The sequence below is a fragment of the Gavialis gangeticus genome, unplaced genomic scaffold (assembly GCF_001723915.1).
Source record: "Gavialis gangeticus isolate Ggan-Ray unplaced genomic scaffold, GavGan_comp1, whole genome shotgun sequence".
NCBI classification, from domain to species: Eukaryota; Metazoa; Chordata; order Crocodylia; family Gavialidae; genus Gavialis; species Gavialis gangeticus.
This window is the reverse complement of record NW_017729018.1, coordinates 13,763,680-13,773,226: the sequence shown is the minus strand read 5'-3', so window position 1 is coordinate 13,773,226 and position 9,547 is coordinate 13,763,680. Positions and strand designations below refer to the sequence as shown.

The 9,547-nt window shown below is 62.5% G+C and overlaps 1 protein-coding gene across 1 annotated transcript in view; it reads right to left on the bottom strand.

Annotated features, from left to right (window-relative positions):
• TMEM161A (transmembrane protein 161A) overlaps nt 1–508 on the bottom strand; it is a 12,314-nt gene extending 11,806 nt beyond the window's left edge. Inside the window, exon 1 of the mRNA XM_019513603.1 lies at nt 156–508. Coding sequence (XP_019369148.1) covers nt 156–158 — 3 coding nt within the window. The 5' untranslated portion in view covers nt 159–508. The remainder of the gene's footprint in view (nt 1–155) is intronic.
• Nucleotides 509–9,547: the final 9,039 nt, after the last annotated feature.

The window sequence follows — 9,547 nt, the reverse complement described above, 5'->3', positions numbered from 1 at the left end:
GTCACCCCCACGGGCACCGGCCCACGTGCCCTGCCCCCCGCCCACGTGCACGGATCCCCCCACGTGGGCGCCCCCGCCCCCGGCACCAGGGCGGCCCCACGCGGATCCCGGCCCCAGCTCTGCCGGCCCCACATCCACGCGCGCCCGGGACTCACCATCGCGGGGGTCGGAGCAAAGACAGCTGTCGGAAGCCCGTCCTGAGCAGGCCCCGCCTCCTCCAGCCAATCGCCGGCGGCGCTGCTCTTGACGCCCACCTCCTCAGCCAATAGCAGAGCGACATGGGAGGAGGCGACGGGGGAAAGCGCCCGCCTGCTTCCGGGCGCCGGCGCGCGGCACGCTGGGAGCTGCAGTTCTCCGCCCACGCGCCGCTGCCCCGGGCTCGCACGACGCCCGTGGGTCGCAGCCCTGGGCCGGGCCCCCAAGGCTGGCACGGCCCAGCCTGGCACCGCCAAGCGGCCGGTGCGCGGGGCAGGTATTGGGGTGGATGCACCCAAGCCCGAGGGCCAGAGCACACCTCACAGCCCAGCCCAAGCCCGTCCACGCACACCTGCACACGCGCCCAGCCCAGGATGCTTCCACCTCCGCAAGGAGCACTCGGCGGTGCCCGTCGCCTGCATGCAGAGTAACCCCACGCAAGCGGTCTCTGGCTGCAGCCGGAGGGAGCAGACGGGGCCCCCAGAGCTCCTGGCCTTGCTGCACCCACCCCGCCTTGCCCACCAGGTCCCTGGAGAGGAAATGAATGGGGAGTCCCCAAGGCTCCGCGCCCCGTCTCCCCAGCTCCCGCAGCCCATCGCCCATGCTGCTCGAAGCTCGGGGGACAAGCGTGTACCCCACACTGGGACGCTGAGCGGGGTAACGGGGTGTTGCCTTGAGACAGCAGTGCCGCGTCCTTTCGCCCAAGTCTTCCTCACAAGATAAATCGGTTCCCGGCTGGGATTTATCCCCCCCTTACAGCCTGGCAGTGCCACGTCTCCGAGGAGGAGGAGCAGGAACGAGGCTGCAGGAGGACGGGGGAGCAGAGCGCCCAGCCGAGCCCTCGGCTCCAGGAGGTTCACCACAAACCCACCCCCACCCCCACCTGCCCGTGGAGGGTCCTGCACAAGCAGCTCTGCTGCACGCACAGGACTTCATCCGGACACCTGAGAGAGGCTGGGTTGGTGCTTCAGGTGCCGGACGCCTGGGTTCACTTGGACCAGCAGGTGCCTGCACCCTTCTGACAGGAGGAGGGTTTGCTGGGAGGGCCCTTCAGCGCACATTGGGGTTATTGCCTTTGTCCACCCAGGACTATGCCAGTCCCTTAGCGAAGTCCCAGCAACCGGCTCATCTCTCTCTCCGGGCGACCTTGCCCACGGATGCACACACCTGCATGCGGAGTCAGCCCCGTGGGAAGAGGCCCAGCTCAGTGCAGGGCCCAGCGCCTCCCCAGCTATGATGCCAGAGCGGGGCTGCAGTCCGAGGCCCCTGTGGGGTGCAGGGAGCTGGGGGCAGCCCATGGAAAGCTGGCATGACCAGCTCCGCAGGGTGCCCAGTGCTGACGAGTTGATCGTGAGTCTTTCCCCAACGTCCCACTTCCAGGTGTTAGACGAGGCTCCCGGCCTTTGCAGCGCAACTCATTCCTGTCCTCCTGGGTGGGGAGGAAAGCTCATCTTTGGCTCCCCAAAAACCCGCAGGAGCAGAGGGCGCAGGGCAGAGCTCCAGGAGCCGGGGCTGTCTGAGGCTGCAGGGACGGCCCCGGGCTGCTGCATGGGCACGGCAAGGCTCTCGCCATCGGCTCACGGGGGTGCAGGGAGGCAACGCGATGGTTATTCGGGCGAGTGCCCCATAGGCTGGCAGCAGGGTTGTCATGGATATACCTCCACGACGCGATGCTGCTTCTCCGCTGGGTGTCGCTTCAAACCTTCCCTACAGCCCGGCGGGACATGCCAAGGCTGGGATGAGTGGGGAGTCTGGGCCGGGCAGGGGGATGCAGGAGCTGTCCAGGGGCTGGGCAGCCTGCGAGCGCTCCTGGACCGTTCCTCCTGCCTCTCGGGCTCCTTTGCTTCGCAGCCGCTGCAGAGCAGTCCAGGTGGAGGCCACCATGCAGGGCCCTGGGCGCAGCTGGGCCCAGCACGCTGCCTGTCCTGCTGCACGCTTACCGAGGCGGAACAGGCGCGGCCTGTGGCAGAAAGCCACCTTGGTTTCTCCCCAAAAATCTCTGCCCTGTGACACTGTGATTTAAATCTCTGTGCTGTGACCATTCAATTAGGGTGGGCCCAGCACACAGGGGACCACACCCTCAGCCTGTCTCTTTAGGGAACTGGAGCTGGCTGCATTCCTGAGGGAGGGGGAAACCTGCTCCCTCTGCCTACGTGACTTGCATCACTTACCTGGGTAAGGGGTTTCTACCTGGGGAGCTGGAATCTGCCCGGTAACAGGTGATGCATTTCAGATTGGTTGGCTGACAGCCAACTGGGGCTGACCTCCGCTGGCCCAGGTGAATGAGGTCACAGGGGCTATATAAGTTAGGACGGGGAAGGAGGCGGTCTCTCCTCTCCGGCCATGAGGTGACGCAGCAGCCAGGCAGGGGACAGAGAAGCCTTAACATCTGAAACTGGCTCTCTCCCCCCAAACTCACGAGCTAGGAACCGCCTGCCTCCAAAGGGAAACTTCACCTGCCTTTGGAAGATGCTTGTGAGTAAGCTACTCAATCTGATTAGATATTTATCTGGAAGTATCACAGATGCGTAATCAAAAGGCTACCACAGCCAGACTGTTTGCTCTTTAGGATTTCTAGATATTGCTCTATCCTGTACCCTAGTTTACCCTACCCCCTGTAATCAATAAAGTTCTCCTTTTTGACTGGTGTGGGAGACTTATTGAGGGGTGGGTCTAAATTATGCCTAAGAGACCCCTTAGGTCTGTGGACTAAGGGAGACTATTCCTTTTTGCCCCCGGACTTGGGGAAGTACCCCAAGTGCCTGTGCTGGGTTGAGTACCCGTGGGACTTTAGGCCTGTGTTACCCCAAGGACACAGGGCCGCGAGACAGTCCATTCTTGGGGTGGTGGTGGCACGTTACCCCCAGACTAGCGAGTGTGCTCCGGGGGAGGGGTCGGCCGGACATAAGGCGCCCTAGGGAGGCATTCGGAGCCTGGAAGGTGGTCGGGCGCAGGCAGGTGGGCGGCTCAACGCAGGAGCACCCCCTACTGGCCCGCCTCACATGGTGGAAACAGCGGAGGGATACGAATACCCAGCTGTGTTCCTGAGGTGGGATCTCTGCACCCGCCACACGGCCGAGGGCACCAAATGCACGCAGGCCTCGCCATCTCCCTGCTGCCGAGGGAAATAGGTTCGTCCCGGGACATGGAGGCACCCCTCGTGGCTTGCTGCAATGGAGCAAGAGCAGCAAGGGCCAGCAGCATGAGGGTTAAACCTCCAGACCTCTCCCAAAGCCTTTGGCTGTAGCTGTCAGGACCCGGCGGCACAGCCCTGGCTGCCGGGGAACTCGCTGCCCTGGCATCCACATGTGCAGCACATCTGTCTGCCTTCCTGTCTGGCCACCGTGTAGGCTGTGTCCCGGTGGGGTGCAGATGAGGAGGGAGGGGAGCTCGCTTCACTCACTGCTCCAACAGGGACAGGAGCCTTGCCGAGCGGCTGGAGGAACTGCCCTCGTGTTAGGAGCCCAGCCGCACTCTGCTCCCACCCCGCACAGGCCCTGCGATGTGGGGTATCCCCTGTCATCGCTCCTGCCCGACCATGGCCACCCTCTGTCCCTCTCCATGGCTTAAGTCAGATCCGTGTCAGGACCATTATCTAAATAACAACCAAGATGCCTGCTGCGGGCCCAGGGATGTCTCAGCACCAAGGGCACAATCGGTGCAGTGGAAGCCCAGCTGGGCACCTGCAAAACCCTGCTCCTGCCTCGCCCAGGATGCTACCCCCCTCCACCTCCATCCCAGGGGCAGGAGGTCACCACTGTGGACTATGCCAGGCCAAATGGGCACCAGTGCTATCAAGGCCTTGGTCAGACCCTTGCTGGTGCCCAGCACAGAAGGTGCCCTGCTTTCAATGGCATACGACACAGCTTTGCACCAGCTCAGGATCAGGGCCCATTGGCTTAAGGTTAGCATCTGCACTTGGTAGCTGGGAGCAGCACTGATGGGGCTGGGAAATGCTGGCTGCCACGGCTCAGTGTGGTACCTGTATACTCTGGCTTCCCATGCCCATCGCTGCTGGGGGAGCCCTGGAGCCAGTCACGTTGGCTCCACGGTTTCCATGCATTGGCACCAGCTGCAGCCTCGGGGCTCCCAGCACAGGACAGAGGATGGGTTTTAACCTGCCAGGCTCTGTGCACCATCACCAAGGGTTGGCGCAAGGCACCGAATGGCACCTTCTCGCTTCTCTTCTCCATGCCAGGGCCCCTCCATGGGCTGCAGCACACAGTGAACTTACACGGAGCAGCTGTTTTGGTAGCCCCGACCCCCTGCGGCATGCATCCAGTGCCAGGGCCCAGGCTCCTGCACCTTGCAGGAGACTTCCTTACAGCCTGGTGGCAGGAGGAAGCTCTTGACACATCCATGTGGTGGGCCCTGAGGCATGGCCTGCTCCTGAGCAGAGGGGATGCGGTGGAAGAGCTCAGCCTGCTCAGAGCATCTGCCTGCAACTGCTGGGAAGACCCCCAGAGACTTCCCAATCCCCTCCCCAAAGTGCTCCAGCCATCCAGGCACCCCTGGGAGACCCAGGACCCTTCTGCTCCCAGAGCTTACAGTCATGGAGCCGCCCCAGCCGGGTGCTGGGCCAGGACTTTGCCTGGACTGGGGACACCAGCGGTGAAGACACAAGAAGTTCACGCCCAGGAGGTCATCACGCAGGTCCTTGCTCTCCTGGGTTCCCGGCGCGGCTTCTCCTGGCTCTCTCCAGCCCTGGCTAACTGGCCAGACCCCCAGCACCTGCGGCCAGTGGCTGCCATCGTCCTTCTCACGCAAGGCAGAGCCGGGGGCTGCCGCGGCCCCTTCCCACCCTCCCTCCCTCCTGGCCTTCAACGGGGCTGCGGCTCTAAGTACACAATATACACAAAAGGTTAGTTGTGTGTCCCTGGAACTAATTCAAGGGCCTTGAGAACCGGCGGCTCCGAGACGGTGTCAGATTTCATTTCATACAGACAAAAAAAAAAGATGGATGCGGCCCCCCCGTACCACGGCTCCCCTCCCCCCACCGCACAAAAGCCCCTTTGAGAGCGGATTGTGCGCGGCCCCCTCCTCCCGCCACGCTCGGGAATTAGCCGCGGCCAAGGGAGTCGCCACAATGGCCCCTTGTCGGCGCTCTCGTAACTTATCCAGCCGCCGAGGGGGTCCCCGTCCCTGAGGGCGCATGCAGCCAGGTGTCCGTGCTGGGGTGGGGTGGGGTGGCTGGGGCCTGTCTGTGCCCACCTGGTGTGGAGGGCACTGATGTGGCCTTTTCGGGTAACCCTCAGCTCCTGCCTTTGGCCTCCAAGCGTGGGGCACGGCCAGGAGCTCCCTGGGACAAGTGCAACACTAGCAGCCCCATGATCCCAAAGGCGCCTCATTTCCCTGGGCTCCCTGCCAAGAGACGCCCTCCTGGCATTCACGTGTCACCCATGCACCCAGGCCCTCACATGGCCTTTGCAGCTCAGGGACCAGACGGAGGAGGCAACAGCGGGGCACAGAGCCTATTGCCCCCACTGCAGGGCCAGAGACCCCCCAGATAGAGGTGCCACGCTTGGACAGACATGTCTAGCATGACCAGAGCTCGGTGCCTCTCCAGCCAGCATCCCTGGGGGCAGCCACAGCAGAGGTACCAAGGACCGACTCTGCACCCCGCAGGGAAGCAAGCCTGGGGAGGTGCAGGCAGGAGCACCCGGTTGGCTCTGCCACGGCCCTTTGCAGGGGCATCCTGGGCTGCCCGCCCCCTCCCCGACCCTCTCTCCTCCTGCACCCGGCTCCATCCCCAAGCCCCTGCACCTGGCGGGCTGAGCCAGCTTGTCCCCCTGGCCCATTCACCCAAAATAAGTTTCCCATTTTGCACAAAGGCCGGCCGGGGCTGCGCCTGGCATTGTTCTGCGCTGCATTACATTACCCAGGGCTCCCGAAGAAATCGCTTGTGTTTCACGCTCCGTCGAGCAGCTGGCTGTATATATTTTCTGTGTTGCACTTTTAGCATGACAAAGGGAGAGGGCCTGTGAACTCCTTGCTCTTCAGACCTCTCCAACATGTCCCCTGAATGGAACCCCCCTCGGTTAGCATAACAAACTGACACGCTCCGCCAAAGCCATGCTTGAACTCCCTCCCAACCCGCAATCAGCAGCATTTAATATATAGCTCAATATTTGGGCGTCTGGACGGTTCCCCCTTTGCCTGCCCCCCCCGTCCCAGCCTGAAGTTCTCAGACAGGGCCAGGCGCGGGAGCACGCAGTGGACAGCGGATGCCACCAAGGCCAGCAGGGCCGAGCAGCTCGGGGCCAGGCTGCTGGGACTCAAGGCAAGGGGAACTCTCTGGCCGCCTCCCTGGGGGCACAAGGGAGCTCTCTGGGCCTGCCGCTCACCTGGGTGCAGAGGCCTCGCACTCACCCTCCAGCTGCGTGCAAAGCACAGAAGTGCGGTGACCCCCGTCGTGCAAACAGGGGAACCGAGGCACAGATTGGTGAAGGTGGGGAGACTACATCTGGAGTCCTGTGTCCAGTTGTGTGTCCCCCCCATTACAGAAAGGATGTGGGCACGTTGGAGAGAGTCCAGCGAAGGGCAACGAAAGTGGCTGGGGGACAGGACTTGTGAGAGGCTGAGGGACCTGGGCTGGTTCAGTCTGCAGAAGAGAAGACGGAGGGGGATTTGATAGCAGCCTTCACCTCCCTGCAGGGGCTGCAAAGAGGATGGAGCTGGGCTGGTCTCAGTGGGGGGCAGACGACAGGACAAGGAGCAATGGGCTCACGTTGCAGCAAGGGAGGTTGAGGTTGGATATTAGGAAAAACTCTCTCACCAGGAGGGTGGGGAAGCACGGGAACAGGTTACCCAGAGAGGTGGTGGAGTCTCCATCCTTGGAGGTGTTTAAGACCCGGGTACACAAAGCCTTGGCTCGGAGGATGTCGTTGGGGCTGGTCCTGCTTTGAGCAGGGGGATGGACTAGATGTGACCTTCCAACCCTCATGTCCTGTGATGCTGTAGCAGAGCTGGGCATTGAACACAGCCCCCGCCGCAAGCTCCTTTCCTTGCCAGCAGGCTTGCACCCTTCCCTCAGCCTCTCCAAGGGGCAGTTTGGGGCATTGGGTGCTCCCCTATGAAGCTGCAAGTGGCAGAGGGCCTGCCCGGCTGCAGACACCGAGCGTGGCCCACGGTGCAAGTGTTTGCTGGTGGCACTGGGGCCCCCCAGGGACATGAGACACCCCCCACCCCTACAAGGGGACACAGCTATGCTGATAAAACCTGCCGCACAGAAACCCCCCTCCCAGTAGAGGGGGGCTGGGGTGACTGGAGGCCAGCAAGGCCCTGTACTTCAATGCCAGAGGAAAAGGCAGCCAGTGCCACAGAGCTACAAGCCCAAGGGGGTTTTCTGGGGGGGCAGGAGTGGGGAAGAGGCGCCCCAACATTTTGGGATTTGTTCCTTTTCAGGCCACAGGCCAGAGTTATCCCCCACCTATTCGCATGCAGAGCAGGCAGGGTTATCCCCCACCTATTTGCACTCATGCTCGGGCAGGAGCAGCAGCAGGGCTGGGACTGGAAAGGTCGGGGGGTAGCAATGGGTGGGGGGGTGGTTTAGGGTAGTTCTCCCCAGCTCTTGCCCCCCTCCCCCAGCACTGCTACAAACAAGGGACAAGCGAAAGCTTGCAAACCTGCCCAGGGCAGAAAGCCAACAGGCAAGGAGACTTCCTGGGGCAGGGGGCTGGTGGTCTCTCCCAGCCTGGACCCAGACAAATCCTCCCCGCAGGGCCGGGGGACGCCGGGCATGCTCACCTCCAAGCCTGAGATGCCAAGAGAAAGCAGCCTCCTGGCTCACGGCTTTGCAAAGCCCCTCACCTGAGCGCCTGGCTGGTCCCTGAGCCAGAGCGGATCCCGTCCGAGGCGCAGAGGAGCAGAGGGCGCATTAGAGCTGGGGTCATGCCGTGACCTTCACCCTGCCCTAGTGATAAACAAGGCCCTCCTGGGGGAGCTGCCTGCCCCCCCTGCCCTCGGGTAATTGATTTAACTGATTGCCAATTAGGCACTTAGCAGTGAAGGCTGGGCCCCGACTGCCAGCAGCTGCCGGCATTGCACACAGGTGATGCCCCTGAGCGGCTGCAGGGTTGCTGCCCGGCGCAGACGGGATTAGCAGCCCCCGAGGTGCAGGGTCAGTCCTGCCTCCAAACAACAGCCTGATGCGCCCTCGTCTTTGCTGCCAGGGTCTGAGCCCTGGACAGGGTGTCTTGTTTGGGGCATTTCTCTGCAACCACGAAGGCTTTAACAGAGCCTGAGCAAGTGGCCAAGGCTCCTATGGGATCCCGGGGACCCCAGTGCCAGTGGCTGAGACCTGGAGTGACGTTGGGGTGACCGTCTGCCCCTCCTCCACTCCTCGCTGCACGTCCTGAGCAGGACCCCGCTTTGGAGGCAGCTGCAGGTCCTATCCCACTGCTGGGACCCAGCGGCTCTGCTCAAGCAACCTGGGAAGAAACCTAACCTAAGGTTGGGGAGAGAGAGGAGAGGCGCGAGGGATGAGCCGTTGTCCCCGCGCCGCCCGGCTGAAGCTCTGCTAAGCCCTAAGTCTCTTGTAAACTCTCTATGCGTTTTATACTATATCAAGGATATATCATGGCTGAGTGCTCCCTCGGTGGGTGGTCTGCGGGCTGCGGGCTAAAGCTGGATTAGCTCTGGGGATGGTCATGCTCTTTACGTCTCCAGCCAGCCAAAAAAAGAAAGGGAAGGGGAAGAGTTTTCCTCTGGGGCTGGAGCCTTCCCTGCTCGAGACGTGTCCTTTGCTGCCCCCTTTTGTTTTTCTCACGTGCGCGTTACCCCGGGGGCAGGAGGAGCGGGGAGCCCCCCCCGTGCTGGGGACCCCTCAGCCAGGGCAGGGGAAGGCTGCCAGGACCATGCAGTGGGGGCGACGCACCTTGAAGTGGGGCCCCCAGCTCTGCCCCAAAGAGCCTGCTGCACCTACTCTTCACAGGGAACAAAGCGCTCGAGGTGGCAAAGGTGCAAAGTGGCACAGCCTGGAGGCTGCTCCGTGCCTGCAGGCTGGGCGCCCCGGGATGGGGACACGGTCTGGGCCCAACTGTGGAGGCCGATTGCTTCCCGAGAGCCCCCCGCTTTGGGGGTATGCGTGCGCATGGGGTGGGGGAATATGTATGTGCGTGTGTACAGGTGCTGTCTCTAGTCTCTCTCCGCATCTTCCGGACCAAGCAAGCTCTGTTTTACGCACCAAGGGAAGGCGGCAAGATCCGTGCGAGAAACTTCAGCCAAATAAATCAACAAAGGAGTCCGGTCTCGCTGGCAAACTTCTGCTTTTAATGCACAGCTAAATGTCACCTCCTCCCACCCGTTGGCCGCCGGGACCGTCAGAACCCGTGCAGCCGTTCGCTTCGCTTGC